The 26,987-nt window shown below is 40.6% G+C and overlaps 1 protein-coding gene across 2 annotated transcripts in view; it reads right to left on the reverse strand.

Moving 5' to 3' along the window:
• The window catches only part of itga11a (integrin, alpha 11a), a 48,222-nt gene extending 39,329 nt beyond the window's left edge, over positions 1-8,893 (reverse strand). Inside the window, exon 1 of one of the 2 annotated variants that reach the window (XM_056382667.1) lies at positions 8,448-8,893. Coding sequence is in view for 1 of the 2 variants with exons in the window: in XM_056382658.1 (XP_056238633.1) it covers positions 6,564-6,642 (79 nt within the window). In the remaining variant the exon portion in view is untranslated. Of the gene's footprint in view, positions 1-6,563; positions 6,719-8,447 lie in introns of those variants that run through there. The other variant, XM_056382658.1, reaches the window with a different exon arrangement.
• Positions 8,894-26,987: the final 18,094 nt, after the last annotated feature.

The following is a 26,987-nucleotide window of genomic DNA, read 5'->3' on the forward strand; positions in this document are numbered from 1 at the left end:
GTTAGCGTGCTAGCTAAGATGTGGTAGAGACAAGAGTTAACATTGGTGTTGTTTTCCACAGCTGGAGACAGCTGTTGGTGAGTAAACGAATGATGTATGATGCTGAACTCACAACGGTTCTTTGATACTACTAAATAAACAGTTGTTAATGCTAACATTGGCTATGTAGGAATAGCAAAACTTACAAATAGCTCCTTTAAGTTCGCAATCTAGTTCTGTAGCATTCGTATAATATGTACAGAACATCTAGTTTTCAGTACCACATGGTCGTATCTCAGCAATTTTATGGATGTTTGTACTGAAAGAAACACACATGACATCAATAATGATCAAACCTCAGCATCTGGCCTAAACGCAACACACAGCAGCAAGTCATCCTTACTAAACTTTAAAAATAACTCCACACTGTCTTGTGTCTGTTTGTCCCCCTGCAGCAGTCTAAACACAGCCTGCCTTCTTAAGGAAATAAATATTAATTGTATAAGCAGAGCAGCTGAGCTGTCTCTCACGTTTAACTGATATTCTTCCATCAGATATTTGCAGAACCAGGAGTTTTGGTTCAGCCGCATAGTATCAAAGTGACTCATCTGACATGTCTCATCAGAAACCTGACATGTAGTAAAATAGTAAGAAGTAAAAGCTGCTGTGGGACCCAAAGTGAAGCTGTTCTCCTGATTGTGCACTTTTCTCTCACATCTTTGGACATCTCACCAGGTAGTAGAAAAGAGCAGTGAATGTCTGTTTTCTATTAAAATACTGATCAGAGAAAGTATTTTTCAGATTTTGCATGTCACCAAGTTACTCATTATGGCTTATTAATGGTGACAGCATCGTTTGGCTTTTTAAATTCCCATCAAAAGAGGAGGACTCTGTGTGAGGACATGGAGGTGATGAGATTTTCCTTTTGGCAGAGGAGAAGGGGAAAAAAACATAATTGTCTACCACTCTCTTCCTCTCGATCTATCTCTCTCCGTTCATCTGTCTTCTACTTAATCTCCTGCTGATCTCTGTTTTCTCCGGTTGCCAGACCTATCGCAAGGGTGTCTGTTGATCAGTGTTGCTCCACTGATGTGTCAGCTACTGTAAGGTTAAGAAACACGTTGGCCTTTCCACTGGAGGTCACTGATCCTCTAAACCCCAAAATATACCAATTTAGATTAAGAACTGTCACAGAGACAAAAAAACAGCATGAAGAAAAGAAAGTTTGAGGGAAAGTCAAGTTTATTTTATGTTTAATGGGACACAGTGGTTTATTTTGTAGATGAAGAGTATTGTGTAAAAATAAATGGCTTTCTCACAGTTTGAGCTGCACAGCTGAGCTGAGAACACAAAAGCCTCTGCTTTTCAGCACCACAACATATCACGCACGCACGCACGCACGCACACACACACACACACACACACAATTTCTTATATCTCTGTGGCTCTTGTCCACAAACTGCTGGATTTATTCAATCACTTGCTCTCACACACTCACACTAAACGTCCCTGCTCAAAGCTCACTCCCCATCTGTGAGGCTCTGGGGTCAAGTAAAGTCAAGTGAGCCTTTTTTTCTCTGCGAGGGGAATTTCAGTTAAATGTAAACAAGGAAGGAATGCTCAACAAAGTTGGAAAACATATAAAATTCAAATTAACCCACAGTGAATAACAGATGAGTTCAAATTACAGCCAGCTATAACCAGGATTGTGAAACTGTTTTTTAATTGGTAATGTAAAGTTTGTAACTGGTATGTAAAGCTACAGTTGACTCCTTGTTGTTTTGTGGATGGATAGATTGCATTGATAAATGGATCACAGAATATTTTGGACAATAGCCGATCTACACAAATTATACAGTTGTTATTTGGCAATAAATGACTAATGGTAGAACTTCTTTCTTATTTAACTGATTTGCACAATTTGCTGCATGTACTTCCAGTTATGTTCATAAGCCTGCAGAACCAGTTTGAGTGTGTTATGGTTCATTTTGATGAGTGAATTGTGTTTTATAGCATCAACAAGTCAATTTAAATTGAATTGTATATTATAAACATATGCCATGTTACATCTATTTTCCAAAATTAAAAAGGTACAGCTGCAACTCAGCTTCATTTTGCTTCACAGCAGACAGGTTTTATTTGTGTGGTTGTGTAGTCGTTTGCATTTTGATGCAGAAAAGAGGTCACAGCAGCTGCATGCTGTAAGAAAAATGGTCTCAACAGAAATGTGAAGTTGTCTGCATTCCTCAGATAGTGACTATTTAGGAGTGTTGATAGGCTGTCTAAACAAATAGCGAACTAACTATTTTATCCCACTGTTCCTTATCAAGTGTCTGTAAACCTGGGACTGAAACTGGGACTGCAGTCTATTTCATCATGCCACAATTTTACCACAGGACATTGTGTCAGTGGAGTGACAGCAACAGAGTGAATAAGTCATTCATTGAATACTGTCAAGCGCCCAGGAGTATATCACACCTTGATTGGCACAACCAAAGACCATTTGTTCTGTTTCGTGAAAACCTCAATTAAAATAAATAGCCATCTCTGCCATGCAGGCTCTTCATGTAAATATTGACACGTTCTCCACATTGCTCATTTCCTGCAGTATGACTGGTTCACATGTACAGCTGGTCTTTCATCCTGCCACCAAACATCCTCCTGAAGTTTCTGTTTATCAAGAAACATAAAAGGGGTTACTGAAAATAGATGGTTTGGAACAGATAGGTGTATGAAAAATAAATAAAAATCAGTAAGTAACTATTGACAGTGTGGTGCAGCCTAAATCATTTAACGAATAGACAGCAGTGAACTGTCTCTGTCTGGACTCTCTCCATCATTGTTCAGCTGGAGTGCATAAATGTTCTGGTACAGTAGCTGATTTAAGGCTAAGATGACGTATCAGCACCGAAAATAAATTTCCCAAGATGCGATCACAGGAAAGCTGAAGTCTGACCAAGAAATAAGGAAAGGCAAAGACAGGGACAGGGGAACGTGTCAACGATGAAAGCATGAGAATGGAGGTGATCCAGTTTCCATTTCAAGCTACTAATGTGGCACAGCAATTTAATATTCCCAGTAATATCAGCAGCTTCTAACGCAATGTCGAGAGTCTTGCTGAGTTTCCTGTGTACCGGCTTCCATGCCCAGATAAATAAACCTCAGGCCGGTGGCTGCCGGTGCGACCCACATTAGTTCGCTGCTGCCTTTGGCCCGACACCAAGCTGTGGGAGCTCCACCACAGATCCACTGACAAAGAGCAGCCGTGTGAGCGTGTTGTGCAAACTGCTGGCTCAGAGATATCCTCATATCAGACATGCATGATGCAGTTTCCTTTTTCTTTATGATCAGTTTTGTTATGTGTGTGTGAGTGTATAGACACTGCCTTATGACTGCATCTGGCTGGTTTTATGGGGCCTGTGGCATGAGACTTTAACAAATATGAGAACTGAGTCTCCACATAAAAAACATTTCAAAAGCAACAGAATGTAATGTCCATCGATCCATTCTGGGTTTCCATTACAATGGTTTTCGTTGGAAAGATACTTTACAGTGGACAATATACTTTCAAACATTTTGGCACCTTATATCATTATGACCACACGCCAATGTAAATACTCTGAGAGGCATGGGGTATCTAAAACCAGATGTTCCCAACACACAACAGCCAACTGGGCACAGCGTAACAAGCTGTTAACCCTCTGAGCCAAACAAACCATGGCTCTATGGCAGGGCAATACAGGATGGATACCACCAGCTATCACATACAAGTACAGATCTGGACAAAACAGAATCTGGACACAGAGATCAAAAATGCAGCTGACAGAGCTCAAACATCTGCTAACATGAAAGAAATAAGGAATTCCTCATTAGGATCCTCACCTAACTACAATCATTTGAATAAAGGACAAATTGTAATCAGTTAAGATACCTTACAAAGAAAACCAATGGCCATTTTAGCCATTGGTTTTGTTTTAAGTACATTTACAGTTTTATTCAGTCTTACTGCTCTCTCTTTAGAAAACAGACTGTCTGGGGCATAGAGTAGCTCAGTTGGTTGAGCATCCGCCCCATGTGCAGAGGCTAAGGTCCTCACTGTCCCGCATCGGACAAGCCCTTTGCTGCATGTCATTCCCCCTCTCTCTGCCTCCCCATTTCCTGTCTCTTTCTACTGCACTGTCAATAATAAATAATTTAAAAAAGAAAAAGAAAAAAGAAAACAGACTGTCTTCCAAAGACAAAAACACAGCACTTGTTTTAGCAAATGCCCCAATACAAAAAACATACATTTAGGTTAAAATGTCAACTCCCTCTAGTGGCTGTAGGAATTAGGAGTCTTGCCCACTGATAGCAAAGAAGGATGTAAGGAGGCATTATTATAAAGCAACAAAGTCTGCATAGGGAAAGGGTCAACAAAAGGCTGGAGCAGAAAATCAAAACAGACTTACAAAGATTTATCAGGAGGCAGAATAATTCCTTCAAATTGATTACTAATTTTGCTCCATATTAGCCATGCAACTATATGAGGAAAAAGTGTCCCCTAATGGCTAAACACTGTAAATGCAGCTAGTAATATTAAGCTAACCATAAGTTACAGGTGACAGTGAGGCAGATAGCTTTACTGTAGCATGATATATAAGGCTTTGTGCTATGGTTTCACTTAACTCAGTAATGAAATAGCAAGCATGTATTATACTGACTACAAAAAATGTGGATGATGATGCAAACACAGGCTCCCAAATTTCTGTTGGGAAGTGGCCATGATGTAATTGCGTCTATGCAAGTTGAGGTATACTCATTAGGAAATAATGGCCTTGGCCTCAAGATTTATTATCAGAACACCCCATAGAGTATTATTGTTTATTTAATAGACTAGACTTTGAATCTGGCATACTTTCATTTTTGCCTTAATGGACCATAGATTTTGTATTTCAGAGTGCCTCTAATAAAAGCTCATTTCTAGTATGTCAGTAATTGTTTAGCTTTGTCACTGTCATTTTGACTGCACTCTTCACCTTCCACATAAATATATAAATCATAGCGGGAACTCTTCATGACAGCATCATCATCACTGCATTGACTTCCCACACTGAACGTCTATTAAAAAGGATTAAATAAGAAAATATATCCTGCTGGACATGTGCCTTATGAGGACAAATCTGGTTAATGTATGAAAAGAGCACAATGTTCTAACGGGAAGAACTAAAACTGTAGGTTTTACTTGTCAGACAGTAGTGTTTTTCAGGTAAAGTCAACCCGCTGTTTCCATCCGGAGGGGGATCATTGGTCCAAAGGTTCCGGGATTTCTCACACACAGCACAAACAGCAGACTAAAATGCAGCCTTCTTCATATGTCCCTGCCAAAACCTGTCCCACCACAGCCAGCATCAAGTCTTTCTCCGCAGACTCCAGCTACAAGGTCAGTGTCTCCCTCACTGTGGCATCACTCCAAAACTTAGTTCCAACAAATTCCAAAATCAAACCAAATATTTACAATAGACATTTCCTCTCCTCCAGTTTTGTATTATTTACCAAACTAATTCGAAGATAAATGCATTTCTTCTTCTAAAGAAAAAATCCAGTCTTGTAGACCCCCAAAGTTTCTTCTTCAGTATTAATCTCAGGGAGATAACTGAAAAGGAGTAAATGCTTGGGGGGAAAAAAAAAACAAACGAAAAAAAACAACCCAGCAAAACATAATGTTGATATACAGCCGTGGTTAACCACACAGAAATTTCTACTGTATCACTGCACTGACTACTTAACTTTTTACTGTGTATTTTATGTGGAAAATACAGTAGGTTTGACTGCCTTTACTTGTACATGTAGAAATATAATATATTAATCTATGTGACCCATATTGAATCTTTGGGATTGAAAACAATACAGATATAGACTCTTTGTTCCTTTTATTCACTCTCTGTCTCTCTCTTTCTTTCATCCTGTCTAGATGTGTTACTGTTATAGTGATTTCACTGGTAATTGACCACAGCTCTGGCTCAGCACCAACAACTCTCCAGTCGCTGGAAACTTGACTGTGAAAAGATAGCATCAACTTTCATTTGAGCGAACATGAATGCTTCCAGTGAGACACAGAGCACCTCTGTAGACCTGAGGGGGACAACATATCCTTCAGTAAAGCCACTGAGCTCAGCCTTCCTGTCTCTTACCATCATACTGGGTCAAGATGTCAGGTTATGATGACATTCACACAGACAGCCATTCATTCCCATAAGATATTCAGAGATTACTATTCCTTCAAATACAGAATATGTGTGCATGTTTGAATTTTTAATTCAAAAGTTGGAAATGTATTCTTAAAATACTAACCAAAAAGTTGCCTAAAGTTGCAGAGTAGCTATTTATGTCAAACCTTTAAAAGCAACAGAGTCAAAGTTTCCTGTGTCTGTTGGAAAAGTATAACTAACAATTAGAGTACCATTATTATACTGCAAAGCTACTTGACGAAAGAAAGAAGGTCAGATTCATACAACAGCCTAACACAAGCATGTAAAGATGTATACAGCACACACACATATACACACTTCATCAATAACACACCTACATAAACACCTTTCACTCACCTAACTGCTGGCTGTAGATCCAGAGCAGGAGGAAGCAGTAGTACTCCATATGTTTGCCGGTGCAAGCGTGCATGTGCATGTGCGTGTGTGTGTGTAAACTGCTGTGAGTGTGTATGTGGTGGGCTGAGGCACAGAGACCCAGTGGCAGGCACAGTTAAAGATCCCACTCTGATTTACTCCAAGTCTAAGTTAAAGCGCTGCCTATATCTTGGGGAAGTAGGAGGGGACTGCAGAAGAAGAAGAAGAAGAAGGAGGTCCCCTCTGACACAGCAGGCAGAAACAGTCTGTTTCTCACACTCTCGTTCAGCTCAGTGTGACTGGGTGAATACTCTCAAATGGCTCATATTTTTTTTGTTTGTTGAGGACATCTTTTGAAAACATTTTAATGTGGAACAAATGAAAGAAGAATTGGTGAATTTAACCTAAGCTGTAAACTTTGGTTGGACACCTCAACTAATTTTATAAAAAGGGTGAGGTAAATGAACAGAATATTCTGATGTTTAGTTAATTAGAGCCTAGAAGATAGCATCTGGTTCCATGATTGTGAAAGGAATACGGAACCAACAACTATAAGGCATGAAAGGGTCCATAAAGAGACAGGCAGATGCGAGACATTAATCACATAACTAGGCTCACCATAATTTCAAAAGATATTTTGAAATGTCTAAAAGTAAATCTAAAAAAACACGCAGTACATCACCACCAGTCCTTTTCTCATAACAGACCTAAAATGTCTTCTGTCAGACTGGAGCTATGCACCACTAATGCTATCATCATGGCACAACCACAAACTAACCAGTGTATTAACAGTGGAACGCAAATGTGGGGCTTGTATGTTACCTCATACCCTTGCAGTTGAACCATCCAGTCCTAACTACAGAATGTATAATGATCCCACTTACGTAATAAGACATAGTTTGTGCACATTAGCTCTCCTGAAATCCATTTGTGGTCATCTTGCAGATCTCCAAATCACCACTTAACTACTGTATGTCACAGATATGCACATCTTGTCTTTATACAGCCTCATTTTCACTTTGGTTTGGAAAATGATTTTTATACTGGCAATACTGTGATTCAATACATCAGCACCTGTGTCTGCATATTAAGCTACGTATGCAGTTATGTACAGAAATATTTGAATGGTACTCGAATATATGAAGCAGTGTTCTAATGTCAAATAGGTGGAAAATGTTATGTTTGTATGCTATGTCAATTTATATAATTATTCTTTGTGTTTTGTTCTGATATTAATATTCAGGCCTGGATTAAGAATGCAGAGGCCCCTGGGCACAAAATCTTAGAGGCCCCCTGCCACTAATCAGCTCTCCTCACAGTGGCAATCCAAGGTTTTGAATTATAGGTTCTGAGTGCAGGCTACTATCTGTTGGAAACATACACAGGATTTACACTGACAGGCTACAGCCTATGATCACAACATGAAGGACAATTTCAACACCTGTAGATATATAGTATTATACAGGATTTACAATGCATGATTGTCCTGGGCCAGCAGCAACAATATCAATGGACTGCGATGTGTACCTGGATAGCATAGGCAAACAGATTCTTCCATCAATCACACACACACAGAGAGAGAGAGAGAGAGAGAGAGAGAGAGAGAGAGAGAGAGAGAGAGAGATCATACTGCTCTGCCCAGGTAGACCTATAGCAAACAATGTAAGTAACCTGTATCATACAGGATTTCCACCATATCAACCACCCTGGTATAGAGGCACAATGATACAATAATCAAATGTTTCCAAAACCAACCAACCAATATCAATTACTTCTCATGGTGAACACAAAACCTTGGAGAGAGGAATATATACCTTAAATTAGGGCAGTCCATAATGTGTGACTATAATAGGAGAGAAAGCCTACCTCACATGACGGTCTTCTTCTTCTCTAATATTCCTCCACCACAACAATAAAGTCCAGATCTCTGAGGAGTTCCGCCTCTCTTGATAAAGAGTTCAAGCTACTTAGGTGGAGATGAGGGGTGGGGCAGGCGAACAGGTGTATGTCGCAGGGCTTCTGCCCGTGTTTCATGCTAATGCTAAGCTGAACAAACGTAAACGGCTGCTGTTATTGTCCTCCTCCTCTGTGACGCTAGCATCGTCCTCGCCAGGCTATTTGCTAACAAGCTAGCAAGCCAAGTAGCCAACTTTTGGAGGAAAAAAAGTCGACAAAAATGGCAGGTTTGCCAAATTCCAGTTTCTGTGAATCCTTTTTCTATTCCGTCTTTCCCCTTGTTACTCCACTTCTCCGACGTTTGTTTTCCATTGTGTTTTAAAAAGCGTCTTTTGCAACGAGCCGCCTTTGCCGCTATATTCTCACAGTCACCACGTGACCTGACCTCTGACCTGACCTGACCTGACCTGACCTTACTCGTCATCATAATGATACACACAGCAGCACAGCCGCCACGTTCAACGGCAGAGAAAACCTACAAGTAGTCTCTTTAAGGTGCTGTATGAATAAAATAGGCCTACATCAAAACTGAATTTCAATTATATTTATACTATACAACTATTTTAAGGACACAGTGTAAAACATTGCTGGTTTAATGTGAATTATATTCTGACATTGTCTCCATTGGGAGATGAGCTACATGAGTAGTCAGCAACATCATAGCCCATCTCAGCAGTCATTATTCTGATCTTGATGCCGGTGGTGTTGGGGAAAATGGTGATCATTGTTGGCAGCAGCATCAGGAACCTGAAGCAGTGTGCTAATTCTGAGGATACTGGGTATATTTATTAGTGGTTGGCTAATGTGTGGGTAGGCTACATGGGATGAGTGACTTACATTCATTCGGATAAAGTGAACTAGAGATGAATTGCATCTTGGCGTCTAAATGACAGAATGACAGGATACTGCAGGTTCACAGGTAAAAAAATTGTCGGGGCTCGAGAGAGGTGAGGCTAACAGAGAGTGATGAATAAAGGAGTAAGGGAGCTGCAATAGCCTTCAAAAATAGGTGTGCTGTACATCTCTCCTTGAGTACCATACACACAGTAACAGGCTGTCAAACATCCAATGTGAGACTGAAGTGCCTGCAAAACTCATCATGGAGGTAATTCATGATGCATTTGTCAAATATCCAGATCTGATATCCATCCTGTGAACAGCTGTCTATCTGAAAATCTGTCAAACTGAAAAATGCACGACCTTGGCTCCAACATACACTTCCTCTTAGTCTGGAGGCACAGCCCCTTTTCTCCTTTCAACAAAGAACAATCACAAATAACACAAATCAAGTCGGTGTTTGTGCTTAAACGACATAGGATAACTGAGCATTAAAAGAAAAAAAAGTTTTAAAATCAAGACTTGCTTTCATTAAGGGTGCTTAAAAGCTCATTGGATTTTTTTTGTTAATCATCACTGCTCCTCAGTAGACTCTCGGCCCCCTTTCTTTCTTTCAAGTCAGGAAATTAAGCCCTGCGTGCTGGTGCCTGAAAATGTCCACATATCACCACTGATGTGAATATCAGTGGGCAGGGTTCTTGAAATGAGTTACTGCATTAGGTGAGTGAAAGTAAGTGATATTCAGTGCTCGGATACAGTACAAATGTCTGCATTTGATATCAGGACATTTCCTCTGTCCTAAACTCAAAATATCAACACTGATATTATGTTGTGCTTCCTGCTGACATTATATTGATTTAAAGCAAAAATAAGTCTACAGGGTATACTGGGTTACATCATGAGCATATAGTAATTTCCTCAAGCAGACAAACGAGACAATACAACAAAGAAACATTTCTACAGGCAGCATTCCTTGCCCATCAAACTCTGTCTCCCAAATTGGAGGAGAAAATCAAGAAGTTATAGGGGGTTGGCAGTCATTACAATGTAAAAAAAAAAAAGTTCAGGGAAAAGTTTCATAACAAGAATTGTTGCATCCAGTATTGTGGGTACATATTCATAGCCCAAGAATCTCCCACTGTCAGTTTGTTAGACAAATGATAGATCAGAGAGGAACCTACAATTAAGATTAAGGTCTGGTGCTCTGAATGAAGGCAGTGTGCCAGTGCAGTTAAAGAGTTGGGCTCTTTATGTCGATGTTTCAAGACTGGGGAGGGGGGTACGCAGTTCTCCCCAATGCTTTGCTTGTAACCAAAATTACCATGTAGATATTTAGCTCACTGTCAGTAATGGGGGACTAAAGTGAGGGGGAGCAGAGTCAAACCAAACGGAGTGTGAAAAATTAGGTTTTGAAATCCTATGCTTTCTCCCTTCTCCAGACCATATAAGCCACACAGAGTCCCACTGTGAAGTGCGGCCTGAAATCAATACTGAACAGGAGCTGCACATACATCACCTTTTCAGGGCCCTCCCCAACACCATACCACAACTGCAAGCAATTACCTCAATCACTCCAGGATTATCTGTTTGTGTGCGATATATGGCCGTCTCCTCGGGCTAGAATGGGAGCTTTGGCCAGACACAGGACAAGTCTTCTGGGATCAGACATAAAGAAGCAAATAGCCAACCCCCATCAGAGTTCAGGCTGGGTGCGTGTCTCATGTTGAGACCCACGTTCAACCATCCCATCATAATGTTGTCAAGCTTGAGAACTCTAAGCCTGGTCTCTGGGGCTTTTATTCAACTGCTTCTGGACTTCTTTTCTTGGAGACATTATTACTTATGCATTAGTTAAACGGCCAATTTAACATTTGAATGATGCAGGTTTTCGAGGGGCCAACCCTTATTTAAATCTGACTGTTTTCTGAAACTTTTTTTTCCAGTTTGATTAGGTGTTTCTGCAGTTTTATTCATCGCTTAGTGGAGCCTCTGTACAGTTACAGTTTAATAAATCGGGACACGACACAACTGTAGCTCTTCACATTTTTCAAGGCAGCTTAGTACCTCTTTAAAGGTGCATTAATTGATTTTTGAACACAAGAGGGTGGAAAAAACATCAATCCAAGCTTGATAGATATACAGCCACTATAACTGTTCAAGGACTTTAAGTTGCCTCCATTATTGTCCTTTTAAAATAATGTATTGTGATTTTTATGTTGTATTTACTGTCCACAAATTACTGTTCGTCTGCTGGTGGTGTAGTTTCTGCTGACTGTACAACAAATTGCCTCATTCCGGGATAATAAAGATATCCTTGACCCTCGATCACACTTCCAGAAATTGACATGATCATGGCTAATGCATTAGATGCCAGATGGTCTGAAAAAGGTCAATTAAACTTCATAGCCCCTTAGTGAACTTCGTTTTCAATCAAAGGTTTTATCCAGAGAAAAATATAAACATGACTGTATTTCCTCTTCACAGACTCAAACAGTGACGTCAATTAAAACCCCTTAGAGATAAAGACATTACGCTCCCCAACCCTAAATCTGTACATCTAAAGTCAAGAAGGCACAAAGGCTTTTCAATTTGGTTGTGAATTGAGAAAACCACATCTCTCTCTTCTCTGCTTCTCCTCCGTGTGACTCTCTGTCTCAGGGGATGGACTTCTGCAAGAGTGCATGAGATCTAAAACAAAAAAAACAATGCAAGCGAGTGTTCACCCTTTGACTCAAAACATTGAATCATTTGGGAAGGCAGATTTGAAACATCAGATCTGGGTGTGAAGCTTCCGCTTTCAGCTGATACAGAACGTTTCATATGGAGTTTTTATGTACATATAGCACCATATACTGCTGTCAGAAGTCATCTCCGCTTCTCTGTTACTGTCTGAGATACGTCTTGGAAATTGTTCTTCAAACATTCAACTGTACATGCTGAAGCTTATTGCCCGTGGAGATGTTACTTTCCACAAATCACAGCCAAGTAAGGCAGGGGAAGGATGAAACAATGAATGGTTTTTATAGCAATAGAGAATACATTCAGAGTCCTCCAAGGAGCTTTTCAAACATGTTATAACTGTTCCAGCAGCTCGTATTTGGCCCCGCTGCAGCTGCTGTGTGGACAGCAGGGAGAGATTACCGCACAGTGCCAGCAAGTAGCCCTGCATAAAGCATTAACCTGGAGAAAGTGTTGGGAGGTCATCTGCAGGAAGCTCTCTGTAAAGCATTATGTGCTGCAGAATACATGAACCAAACATGACTCCATCTGTTATCCATATAGAAAAAACCCAAAATGGATTGGTTGTCAGTCTAAAATCACAGGTTACCATTCCTGTATTCTGATGTATCAGTATATCTGATGTACATATTTTTTACTTATCTTTAAAAAAAAAAATTAAAATAAGCCAAGTAGACAAATATTAAGAAATTTAAAGAGTGAGTCCTGCTTTCAAAATTGTACATAAATTATTAACGACTGACCATTAATGAAGAAGCGGCACGTAGCAAGTGTTCTAGATGGCACAAGTGGAGCATCTCTCAACAACTTTACACATGGTTAAGCAATAAATTTGTAACAAAACAATCTTTTTTAGAAGGTATTTTTGTTTGCTGACCAGTAGCAAGTTTCCCCATTGAAATGTGAAGTAAAACTATAAAGTTGCACAAAATGGAAATACTCAGTGACTCCAAATTGTCCTTATATTGCATCTCAAACCGTGTTAATGTCCACTGCTGCATGTTGCATAAACATACTGTTTTACAATTAAAAATATACAGAGTTTAAAAAGAATGTACACTCAATGTTTTAAAAATTTAAACTCAGGTCTTCTGTTTCAGCAAATGTATGAAATCATCTTTCTGGAATGAGAGGAGCTAGTCAACCAGTGATGGAGCAACACAAATCCAAGCAATGCGAGTGGACTTGGATGAGGGGAACTTGAGTGACAGAATGCAGGCTGAGAGGAATTCAGTGGTTTTTAAGCTGCCAAGCAGAAATCTTGTTACTCTACAGAATGCAGAGGGTTTTTTTTTTTTTTAAAGTTCTTCTTGAAGCCTTTCTTGTTGTTACTGTATGTGACGGGTATGAATGTGGCGCATGAAGATTCCTCAGTTGTAGGACAGTGAAGTGTATACTCCACCTATAAGCAAGATTATACTGTGATGAGTAAATAAACATAGCAAGGATCTCTCTCTCTGTGTGTGTGTGTGTGTGTATGTGTGTGTGTGTGTGTGTGTGTTTTCTAAAGATGGCATTTAGAATAAACAGTCTATCAAAGATGTAAACTCAAACTGAGATCTATGGTTTTGAGCAAAGATTTCAAAGACATGTCTACCCACATAGCTGAAGTGGAAATGCGTAATACATCCCACATATCATTATGTGCAAGTCACTGTGGTGTCTTTGGGAACTGCAAATCGGAAATACAGAGTTATAGGCCGCATGGGCTTCTGTTAATTTTGGGGTAAATTAGCAGAAGTGGCTGTTCTGTATTTCCATCATTCATTTTCTTTGCCTATTTCAGGGTCATGGAGAGCTGAGGCCTGTCCCAGGATGCATTAGAAAGAAGGCAGGAGATTACCATAAACAAATCCAACAGGCTTGTGACAAACAGGTGGTTTGATTTGGGCAATGTTTCCAACCAATCCAAACTGTGTATTTCAGTGATACTTTCTGACTTTGTACTGTGTACAGACTGTTTCCACAGTCACTACAATTCAGTAAGAGACTTCTGGAACCTGCATTTAGTGGTCAATAGAAGACCTGCTTCGTAAAGTACTTTCAAAGGTAATGTCACATCAGTCAGCTACTGACTCAGAAGAAAGACAACATACTCTACATTTTCACCGTGTGCGCTGTGAGAAATCTGTTCATTAATGAGCACTGGCTTGAAAAATAAAATTGGATAAAAGCTCTGCTATAAAATCCTAAACCTATATTATCAAATATTTTTAAAACTGACAATTACCTCTCGTAATGTGAAAGGACTGTTCCCCTTGAGGAAAACATGTAGGATTAATGCCCATCCCTGCAGCTTTACGAAGATTTTTATCCTCTTTTAAGACATTTATTTTAATTTAACAGCACACACATTTACAGTCAAAGTCAAAGCCTCAATCCCTCCCCTCATCACTGCAGGCAGCCGCTGGCAAGAACAACATAAAGAAGAAACCTCAGATAAATCCATTCACCTGTCCAGCCAAAAGCAGAGTGAATATTGGGCTTGGGTTTTGTCAGGTGGAAGGAAATTAGACTCCAAATGCCTGTGAATATTGTTCTGTTTGCTTGATGTATAAGTAGGTAAACTGGTGATAATGCCCAAAATCAATGAAACCCCATCCATCCATCCATCCATCCATCCATCCATCCATCCATCCATCTTCTTCTGCTTATCTCGGGTCAGATCATGGTGACAGCAGGTTAAGCAGGTATTCCAGATGTCCCGCTCTCCAGCAACGCTTTCCAGCACCTCCTGGTGGATCCCGTGGCATTCCCAGGTCAGATGGGAATGTAATCCCCTCCAGAGAATTCTGGGTCTACCCCGGGGTCTTCTCCCAGTTGGACGTGCCCGGAGAGAACCTCCAAAGGAAGGCGCCCAGGAGGCATCTTCATCAGGTGTCCGAACCACCTCGACTGGCTCCTCTCGGCTCGCAGGGGCAGCGACTCTTCTCCGAGCTCCCTCTGGACTGTTCCTCACGACAACTAAGTTCCATTAATCAATATTTCAATATTTTAGTTCCACTAATATATTTATTAGCTATATCAGCTTTATATGGCAACAATATGTCAGGACTGTGGAGTTTATTTGCTTCCATCAACAACAAATAACTTAATTTATCTTCTCAATTTGACATGGTTTCCAAAACCCATGTGGTATCACAGTGCTTATCCTGCTGGCACCACAGCAGAGGGAAAAAAAACTTTGGCTGAAGTGTCAACAGTTCGTCTGGGGATATAAATTCAGTCTCAGAGGAGATTTAGCCACGATGAGCGCCAAATTAGCTTTAGAGTTAAAGAGGGGAACGATCGTCACAGGAATCGTGAATCTACCAGTGGTTCAAAGAAATGGTTTTCCACCAATATTCAGCTTAACTCACATCTCTAGCACACTGTTCAGATCTGTCTTACTGAGTGAAATTCCCAAAGAGAAAAACAATTACTCGGTAAATGATACAATCTCATTAGTAGTTGAATGTGTATGGAAAATCCCAATATATAGTAAAAATGAACGTATTAAAGAGCCACATACAGAGAATGAGAGAAGTAAATGTTTCTGTCTGAGCTTGAGTGAGTCATTCTAACTTTTCCAGATCTCTGGCAGAGCCTTGTGCAGGTTGAGTTGTGCCAGTAGCAATAGTGGGAAATAGACTAATGTGGAAACTAAAGCCACACGCCACAAGATGGACGACAATGGAACGCCGCAAAGCTCACACATCCAGATTCAGGGCAAAGCCGTGTCTCTCGACACCCAGCTTTAACACAAAGCCTCGCTGCCCATATGAAGTTACTTCCATGAATGTAGTAATGTGCTATATGTCAGGAAGGCATATAGCACAGTCCCCCCCCCCCCCCCCCCCCCCAGTCTGCTCCCTAATAATGGATTCAATATAGTGCTTCATCGTCATAGACATCTCATATACAATCAGCTCTTATTCAAGCCTCAGTTTTGTAGTTGTGTTATTTTCCAGGATATACAGACAAAAAAATATCAAAAAAGGAATTACAGTCACTCAGCAAGTCCCTATATCCAATCAAACAACAAGTCGTGGTACAGAAACTTAGGTCATACCGTCCTGTGGTCTAACATAAACTTCTGCCTCCGTCATGTCTTCATCATGGGAGAACACTCGCTCCTGTTTCATTGCGTTTGCATTTACATTCATTGCAAGACAGATGGAAAAATTGTACTAGGCTTTTTTTTTTCTCCGCTTGGATCTCAATGGAAAACCAAAATGTCTACAATTTTCTGCTTGTAATTATTAGGTTTCACAAAGCTTATATGCAATTATCTGTTGCAGGTTGACCACTCAAACACCAAGTTAAGTCCCTCTCACAGACCTTTTAAATGCAATCCTTATGACAACACATCAACGGTTAATGCAACACAACTTGTGGTGTGGTGTTTCCAAAGGGACAGTCTATGTGTGTGATGGTATTTTCTGTTGTTTTACACCCTGGTAGCTACTGTTCCAATGAGAGTTTTAACTTTCTGCTTATTTTTGCACCAGCCTTGGCTGTTCATTAGCTCACGAGAAGACGGATTCAGTTTCCCTAACTATGTTTGTATTTTTCAAAGAACTGTTGAATTTGGCAAGCGGAGCATATCTTCCCTGAATGGCTGCTAATCCAGTTTAGTTTGTGCTGTACATTGTGTTTAAAAGCCTCTGCCAAGATTAGACTGGGGGCTTCTCAGAGGGCATAACCTGCATTTATTGCTCACGTTGAGGTTTTACAAAATGAAGGAAAATATGGTTACTTCAGCATAAACTAACTGTTAACTGTTTTCCAGATAGAAACAGAGGTAAACGATATTTGTAATACAAGATTATAATATAAATAAAATATATAAATTAGATAAATATTTCTATAAACATACCAACACACCTTACACATTACACTTCACAGCAGTGTATCTTCAAGGCAAACATGTTTTTCTGAGAAAGCAGTTAACAAAGTCAACTAATCATGGTTCAACAACAATTTCAGAGATGTGGGTCTTTGAGAGTCCTCTTACCACCAGGGGCCTTGCCCTGGGGTCAGCCTAAGCCCCCCATAGTCAGAGGCCCTGGGACACTGGGGGAAAGTTTGAAATGTAAATATGAATGTGTGAACGGGGGCAACAATGGCCTTCGCACCGTTTTTAGGACTGGAGGGTTGCTGGGTCCCCAAACTGGCTGAAAAAATCTGGGAGCAGTGTTTGCCCCGCCCTCATTACCAGCACTAAAAGCAGCTTCCTAGCAGCGAAAACGTCACATCCCAGGAGGCTGGTGTGACTTTTAAAAAGAGCTTAACTGGAATTAAAGTCAGCAAGTTATTGGTGTCCATGGTGAACACATGTTCTAGAGAACAAACTGAATTTACAAAGTGTCAACTACTAAAAAACATTACATGTGCACACAGCCCCAACTGGATCAAGTGCAGGCCACATACCACTGAGTCTAACACTAGCTCATGTCTATTGTATAAAAAGACAAATAAAAAAAACAAACACTTCTGCTAAATTTGGATTTTAGTTTGGTAGTGAAAGCAGACTGTTTACTCTAAATGACTGAAAACTGATAACAGGCTATGATGAAGTATTGCTATTCTGTACCAGAGAGGAAACACTAATGTGTGACAAATTACAAAGTCTTGTCTGTAGTTTATTATTGTCAGTGGGTTATGTGTCGAATTAAAATTAGTCTGGTGAGACTTGGATTTGGTGGGGTTCAAGATGCTAATGATTGAGCATAGTGAAGTCCTTGTTTTATAAATCTCACTAAAAGTCAATTCTTGCACCTTATCACAAATATGGGAAGATGATGGGCAGGTTTAGGCTTAAATAGAATGAATCACTGCGGCAATAAAAGGATCACTAATATTACACAAATTTATCAATCTCCTTTTACTGTGAAAAGCTGAATGGGATCGTAGAGGAGTGGAGACAAAGGCACGTTTTCCTGCCAACATTTAAACGTAATTGATTTCTTCTTCATTCTGTTGTATAAACAGATTACACTGGGGGAAAAAAGCATATCTTGAAGCAATATTTAAATCTTTTGGAGAGATTTGTTTATTCTCACAAATACAGTTAAATGTATTCTAAGGTATACATATAAAACATTTCTTAACCTGTGCCACCTTTAGTGACATATGAACAGGCTTGGATTATATGAAATGATTAGATGTAATGTCCTTTGTGGTACCTGAAGTATATAACACCCAGCACATACACACTCTCTCACACACACACCCTCACACACACCACAGCCTTGCTGCTTATACCAGACACCCTGCATTAAACATGATGAACATCACATGTGAACAACACCCTACATAACGAAGTCTGAAAAATGATCCATGGGGAAAAAAAAAGGCAGCTACCTTTACCAAACACCACCAAGATATATAGCTGGCTGGTCTCCCATTCTTACTCTGCCAAACAGCTGGTGTCCAGGAATGAGATGTTTAGCTGGAAATACCAACTCAGACTTTTAAAACGTTTTCAACAACCCCTACTGCTCTGTGATTTACAGTAAGAGGACAGCGCGAGTCCAGGGGCAGGGTCCAGAGCTGCGCAGGGTCCCTGCCTGCTGAGCAGCTTTCCTCTGCCAAGCACAGGTAAATATACCCCCCGTGGATTTGGACAGCTGGAAAACCCCCCCTGTTCAATTACACAGTTTATGAGCACTGGGTCCACGCTGTACCTGAGGAGTTCTGGTTACAATCATTCTCATAAAGTGCTCCTTCTGCTTCTCTATTACTGGTCATGTGCCTTTAGATGTCCTGAGAACACCACTGTTCCCATCGCTTACAGTGTAATCAGTCTATATGCCTGTGATCAGCGAAACACAACCTGGATGCACAATGAGTCAGCCTCCTCCAAACCCTTCAAAGACCACGAACACGGAGATTTAGACAATTGAATATGTTTTTTTTGGCCTTCAAGCCAGAAAGAGATGCCGGCCTCTCACCTAATTAATGCGGTTGTACTCACTTGCACAGCTTCAAATACTTGTTCCTAACACCAGCTGTTTCCACACAGATGTGACTGTGCGTATGAGCTATTAGCCACAACATAATGAAGCATTAGAGAAGATCGTCGACACTGTTGAGGCAAAGCAGATTGCAGATGGATTGTTGTTGTCACAGTGAGAAAACACACTTTTTCTGTCTTAGTTTGTTTTGTCATGGATATTGGACAACAACAAACTCTCAACAATCTGCGTTAATTTCTTATTTGTCAACGTGGAGGAAGCCTTTCACCTTTCAACTGGAAATTTTCTCACAGAAATGCCAATATTCTCCTCAATATATCAAATCAGATTGAACCTACTAACATATTATAGGAGTAACAATATCAAAGGAGTACCTGGAGAAAGTTTTTGTTTGTGTAATATCTTAGTGATAACCTTGAGTCTTCCCTAAACTTTTTTTGTAACACGATTCGATACCTCTGTCGGGCGGATATTGCACATAAATTGCATCATGTCATAATGAATCAAGACAAATTCCCAGACTGAACAACACAATGTCACTTGCTCCATGTGCTAGACATATGCCACTGGTTTCGGCGCGGCTGGCACTAATCAGACTTCATATGCGTTCCAAGTTTGATTACCGGCTCAATCAAACACAATCAAGAGGAAAGTTGGAATGCAATCAATCCCTGGTAGTTAGGATTCAAGCTGTTTGTCAGATATAAACAACGCAACAATAGAGCAGAAAACAGAAGGAGCCAAAGAGCAGATACAAATTTACAAAACCATTACAAGTTTTTAAAAGATCTCGGAGAATTTATTTTTATTCCTGAACCACCCAGAAGTAGTTTTCGTGCTGTCACATGATGCCTTTCTCTGGAAATTTTTTGGAAGTGACGTGCCTTTTTGACTCTCATGTGTAGGCAAACATGACTCAAGTGTCTTTGTTTTCACTTTTGGCAGTACCTTGGAAGGATGCAGACTTCTGCAGAAGGTTCAATAGCATTCCACTGCTTTTATGATAAGCCGTGGCCAGTTAGTGCTGAGCCTGGGAGTGAAAACTTCAGGCTGGCAAACAAGCTGTGTAAGCAACGATGGGAGCTGCACTAATTGAAGAAAGAGTGTTGGACTTAGTGCTGGACTATAGGAGCTAGCAGGTCTGTCCCCTCTGCTTTTAAGTTTGGAGGACCACACAACCACGTCCACACCACTTCTGTTGTTGTTTTACCATCATCTCAACAGAGGATCATTGCAACTTACTCAGATGACCTTGGTTAGAAGAAAGAAAGAAAAAGACAAAAAACGTTTTTTGTACTGATGGTGGACAGAAAGGATTTGAATGGGAATGTGACCGTTGTTAATACAAATCATTGTTTCACTTAATGAAGATGGTAATATTTGAATCTGTATTATCTCTGAAGTTCAGATCACGGTGCAACAGTTTCCCTATTAGAATCAGGTTTTTCAACATTTTCAACAAAGTAGCCGAGAAAAAAATCTAACACCAAGCAAAGGCCGGGGTCAGCTGCTCTCTCAGGTGTGCCTCAGTTCAGGAAAGAAAGGCCGAGGTGGGTTTCCTACCCCATTTTTATCGACTCTGCCCCCTCGCATGGGTCCTAATGCTAGCCTCCCTTCCCTTTCCTTACATTTGGTGTTTGATGATGGTGGTGGAGAGCGCGGTCAGTCTGAAATCTCCCATTTATTCAACTGGGTTGAGATCTGGTGACTGTGAAGGCCACAGCATATGATTCACATCATTTTCATACTCAGCAAACCGTTCTGGGACCCCTCCTGCCCTGTGGATGGGGGCATTGTCATCCTCATTTCAGTTAAAGGTTTTTCCTTTAATGTGTCACGCATCTGTTTATACCTGCCCCATCAACTCATGACACAGCAAAGCCATAAAACTTAAAGAAACAAGTCAGAAATGTATCAAGCGCTAGTGTGGTATCCTTCAACTTGACCCCAAATGGAAACCAAATGAACATAAAAGGCACTTCATATTCATTGGTGGGGACCGAGCTGACCAAAGGAATATTTAAATGTACGGTGTCTGCCAAACTGACTCACTCAATCAGTGTAGTGCATGATCCTCGGGGGAATTATAAGTTATGAATGTGTTTTCCTCTTGCTTATTGACTTTTATGAGATCCAAATATATTGCCTTTGGCTATTGTAAAGAGAAAATGAGTGAACAAGAGCAGGGTAGCTGTTTTACTTTTCTGTCTAATGCCATTTAATGGAGGAACGTTGGTATCAGACCTCGACAGAACGTATGGGGGCAAAGTTATCTCTGTCTCCTGTCGGGTCTATATTTGATGGTTGTGTGCTATGTTTCCAGTGATTTTTTCTTTTTCTTTATTTGAGGTATATTGGATTGCAAAGGTCTGCTTAACTGCTACCACATGTTAAGTCTTTGTGCTGCTGTCACTGACTTAATGTGAGTGTGTTGTTTTCCAGACTCTGTGTGTGGTGAATGTGTGTGAGAGAGGAAAAGAGAAAGACACAGTAACAAACAGAGAGGAATAAAGAAATAAAGAAAGAATGTATGTGTGTGTGTGTGTATGTGTGTGTGTGTGTGTGTGTGTGTGTGTGTGTATATGTGTGTGTGTGTGTGTGTGTGTGTGTGTGTGATTACTCAGTTTGGATCTTTTTCCAAATGGTTGCGACACTAAACACTAAGTCAGTGATATATCTCCCTCCTTAAAACATCTTAATTGCATCATCTTATATCTTTAGAAATCTATCAATAACTCAGCAACAGCTTTTAGTAAGGTTGTTTTAAAAAAAAGCAGGAAGAGAGGTTATGCAGTGTTTTGAAAATTACAACAACATTATAAGAGAATTCATTTCAGAAGCATCTCTCCTTGACACTGACATGAATCAAAGTCTGGTGAGGACTGGGATGGGATGGGATGGGGGTTTTTCTTTCCATCGGAGGACTGCGTTAATTTGCCCCAATGACCGGCAGGTGAAAAAATAGAGCAGAGGAGAAGCTCTGGGAAGGGAAATGTGGCTGGAGAAGAGACTTGGATGAATTAAAAACCGGTGGAAAATGACTCAAGGAGGGGGCAAGACTGCAGCGATACATTTGTGCATTGAGTGAATAAACGGTGGAATTCTCCACTCATGGTTGAGCTTTGCATCACCTACACAAAGAGGCACGCGCTCGTGAAGTGTTTGCCTCTACGAAATACACAAGATTGACTTATTGCAACCTCAATCACTCTCACTCCCACTTGCTGTCATATTTCCTATTTCTGTCCACCTCTATCAGCTCTATCACCCCTCTTCTTCTTCTTCTTCTTCTTCTTCTTCTTCTTCTTCTTCTTCTTAACTTTGCTTCAGATAAAGGAAGTGGTTTGTGTGCAGACTGTGGTTGGCTGGAACACTGTGCTGTGCACTGAAGAAGCCGAAATTTGAGCCCCTGTGCATTAAATGTTCCACTAGAGCAACCATTTCTGTGAGGGGAAATCATGTGGTGGGCTAGTGTTGGAGGATCTGAGGGGGGGGGGGCTCAGTCAGGGTACAAAGGAGAGAGAGAGAGAGAGAGAGCTGGGGTAATGGGGCAAATTGCTCATTACTATAAATAAGAACTTGGCCATGCTGGTGGTTGAGTTGGTTATGGTGCACATCATATACCGTCGACCTGGAGTAAAATCTGTCCACACTCCTTCGCTGGATGTCATTGTATTCTTTCTCCTCCATCATTCTTATCTCTCTCCCTCCCTCTGCTGTCAGCCGGCCAGCAAAGCAGGAGAATTAACAAACCACACAGACATTAGTTACAACGCTAAAGAGTAATGTATCTGCAGGATGCATGTGAGCGTTTCAAGACACAGGAACACAGCGCCACCTGTGGATGGGCCTCAATCCAGGAAATATTTTATAGTGATTCATTTTTATTTGGTGCTCAAGCTCTGTGTTTAAAATTGCACTTGAGGGCTTGCTGTGGAGGTTTTGTGCTGCGGATTTGTTGCAGTGCCCAATACTAGTTTACAGGGTTTAATAAACCAATAAAGGCCAGATGAGGAGAGTATCCACTGACTCTGGATCAGCAGAACTCACTGCAGCATATGTAAGCATATGCATCTCTTCGTTGATAGATTAAAAACCTAATTTGTAAAATTTTTTACTTTTTGTGTTGGCCTAAGGCGGGACCATTTGGAGCCATTATGGTCAACTGGGACACCAGCCACTAAATGTTGGTACAGTTCAGTTTCAACCCCGTATGAAGCATGAAATTGCTGATGTCTGCAAGATTAGTCATCCCACTGACTATTATTATCATGTGGTTTCTGAATGGTGAGTCAACTGGAGGGCCAAAATACACAGTGTCCTTAGGTGAGCTTTCTATTTTTTTTTTTTGGTTTGCGGACACTTGCCAGTTTTCTGTGAGAGGTCATCAGCTTGAATCAGTGGGCACAGCGGCTGTTTACATCAGATTCATCTGTTTTGCCTTTTGCAACAGTCATCTGCTAAGCGGATTTATCAAATAATGCCTTACAGGATATCACTCCCTCACACTCGAGTTAGTGGGAGAATGAATCATGAGGGATTCCACTGAGAGCTGATGCGTCAACAGGATTATTAAAACAATGAAGGGAATCCATGTGAAAATATGTTGCAAATGTGAGGCCAGTAGGTGAAGTTTCAGGTTTGATATTGCTGCAAACTGTTACTAGAAGAGCTGCAATTATAGGCTTGATCAGCTGTGGAGAGCTCACAAGCTGATCTATTACAATTTTTAAAAAATGTCTTTATTAAAACAGCAACAAATATTGTCAAACGACCTATGGGTGTTTTGCTTGCATTGATCCTAAAACATTCCTGCTGATCTTAACCTATTCAAATTTGAATTAAAGTTATATCAACAGCTGCTTAAACCTAATACTGCACCAATAAGAAAAGGTGCAGAGAGGGTTGTTTATTTGCATTAAATAAGCTTTCTAGGTATAATTCAGTAAATGAGTTGACTCAAGTCCCATGCTTCTCGTGGTTCTTTCATTCATCAGCACACATGTCTCATGCATAAATTGTTTTATAAAGCCTATTTTTTTCCCATAGTTAAATGTTCTAAATTGGTAAAGATTCACCCCATAACTTTGGTTTTTCATTGATTGTTCTCCTCACCATGATGGTTTTTATGAAACCTACTCTTCCACTGTTTCTTTTTATTTATTATAATTTATTTCATTTATTATAATTTATTTTAATCTCCATTATGCTCTACCTGGGTTTCATAGAGGGGCGATTAAAAAAAAAAGTTATTCTGTAGAGTCTAAACTTACAGTACATTGGTAAGTAATTAGTACAAAATTCCACATAGCGATCATTTATACTTGTTAGTTTAAAACTTTGTTAAGAAGAAGTAAGTCTGGAAAAAAATAAGTACATTTCACATAATATACAGCACTAGTCACCTTGGAGGTAATAATATGATTTCACCACAAGAGGGCAGCAAACTGCTAAATATGGTGGACTCCCCCAAGTTAAAAGCTGTCAGAGGGTCAGAACAGTAAACAACAAGGAAATTAAATCCCTAATGCAAAACAGATCACGGTAATTCACTGGAACAGACGGGAATCATGGATGTGGAGCAGCTACGACAGACTTTGATCACTGCTGTTTATTGTTCCATTCGTCACAATGAATATTGTTGACATTCATGCACATTGACTTTCACTGTGAAAATCTTAAAACATGTTCTCTCCTCCCACCTCCATTTTATTTGAATTGGAGCTTGTAGACATGTGGTGGAACACGGGCGACACGGCGGCTCCTCCAGGTCTGCAGGTCCCCTATTTGCCACCTACACCCAGTGGATGATGTATTTTCCTCCCACACCTTTTTCATGGTGTCAGCTGGAAAGATTACGTACTTCCAACATCCTGAAGAACTGGACTTGCATGAGTCAGCGCTATGGCACAGCATATAAATTTCACACTGGATCATACTCCTGCAGGTCATAGAAATGACTAATTTACTTATGTTCTCTTCACTCAAATGAGCTGAAATGTCAAAACCTCTTGAGGATGTACTGAAAGGCCTTTTCAGAAAAAGGCGATTCAGTCGCAGTTCTCACCTTCCATCTGGTGTGTCTGCCAGTTCCCTGTTTTCATTCTCACTAACTCTCATGTCATTTCAGAGCCAGCCACTCCCCTCTGCCCACCTGCTGGCTGCTCCGCCCCTACACACACCTGTTTCCATTTACCTAATTGCCCCCTCTGTATATATACCTCCCTGTTTCTGTTCACCAGTTGTCTGAGTGTCTTTGTGCACAAGCTTTTCAGGCCTTAGGTTGCATAACTTCCTGACTGTTTGCCTGCCTGCCTGCCTGCCTGCCTGCCTGCCTGCCTGCCTGCCTGCCTGCTTGATGATGATTCTGCCTGCTACTGTTTTGTTTTGTTGCCCTCCTGTTTGTTTGCCTGGTGTTAAACAGTCCAGTAAAGACTCTCTATCTGTCATCACTGACTCTGTTGTGCTTTTGGCTCTTGAGTCTCTTGGACTGTATCAGATGTCTAAGCTTGGTAAGTCGTTTATTTTAGCACTCAAAAACATGAATCCCTCATGATGTGTTTCTTTACAATAAAGCACAACTTATGATGATAACATTGAGATTTTGTTAGCAACAGGGCAGCCTTAATAATGGACAGCTGGGTTCTACCACGTCCCAACTTCAATGAGTCTTGAATTATGGATTTATTCTCTCATATGGATTTTGAAGACCCTCCTTCCCCACCCATAATCTGCACACAGACACAGGAAATACTATTGTGCTAGACAGGAAATGCTGAGAGTAGGTGCTCAGATGACACTCCTAAAGACTGAGATTGGGTTCATACTATGTACATGTAGATGATCAAAACAAAGCCAGTATTGTGGGTTGCTACTAGAGAAGAGCCTCAGACAGTTACAGGAAGTTAAGCCATGGCAACTGAGTTGGAATCGTTCCCTTATATCTCCATTTAGACAATTACTGTGGCAAAGATGTGTAACTCTGGGAGTGTGGGCGGCTGTCTTTGTGTTAGTAGTGTCCTCACAAGGAAAAGAAAACATAAGAAAAGTACTCCAAAATGAAGACATCACCGATTATGATTTCTTTGAGAGATTGATCTTAGTTTGAGACTGAGAACAACATTTAAATTTAAGATTACAGTATATGTTTAATGAGGTTTTAAAAGGGTGATTGATAAATCTTTTGCTGCTTTAGTAGACAGAGACGTTTGGTTTAGAGTCATTATAACACTTAAAATGAGTTTTGAGTTATCCTGTCAGTTAAAGGGGAACTTTTAATATTTCCCAGGATTCATTTTAACAGTATCTACAGCTGGAGCTGTGCCGTCGAATGAGGGAAGCTTCCTGCATAACTTGCACCAACTTAATGAAGTAAAAATAAACATTTCTCACTTTGTGAACCTGTAGAATAGATAAGAAAAATAAGTTTGTGCATTTGTAAAAAAACAAAAAAAACAATTGGGAATGTGGATTTATAGTGGGCCACGTTCAAAGCCTCCATTGGGGATGCAGCTGCCAGGAGTTGTGGTTAAAAAAAAGGTTGTCGGTACCTCTTGTGGCGGCAATGTGAGAACCTACTGGTGGACACCGGTGTTGAGAGAAGCTGTCAAGCTGAATGAAGCCTCAGGTGTGGTTGGCCCAGGGCTCTCGTGAAGCAGCAGCCAGATACCGGCAGGCCAAAGGTGCTGTGGCTACAGCTGCGGCGTGCACAGATGCAAAAACCCGCTGGTGCGAGGACTTCAGGGAGGCATTGGAGAAGAACTTTCGGTTGGCCTCAAGAAGGTTCTGGCAAACATCTGGCATTTCAGGAAGTTGAAGCAGGGCTGAGTCCAGGCTGTTTTCAGCAGGGGAGATAGTCTGTGCCAGAGTGCTGAAAAGGAGGATCCGACCGACTGAAGAAGGCTATCCGGTCCGT

Source organism: Seriola aureovittata, chromosome 1, assembly GCF_021018895.1.
Source record: "Seriola aureovittata isolate HTS-2021-v1 ecotype China chromosome 1, ASM2101889v1, whole genome shotgun sequence".
Taxonomy (NCBI): domain Eukaryota; kingdom Metazoa; phylum Chordata; class Actinopteri; order Carangiformes; family Carangidae; genus Seriola; species Seriola aureovittata.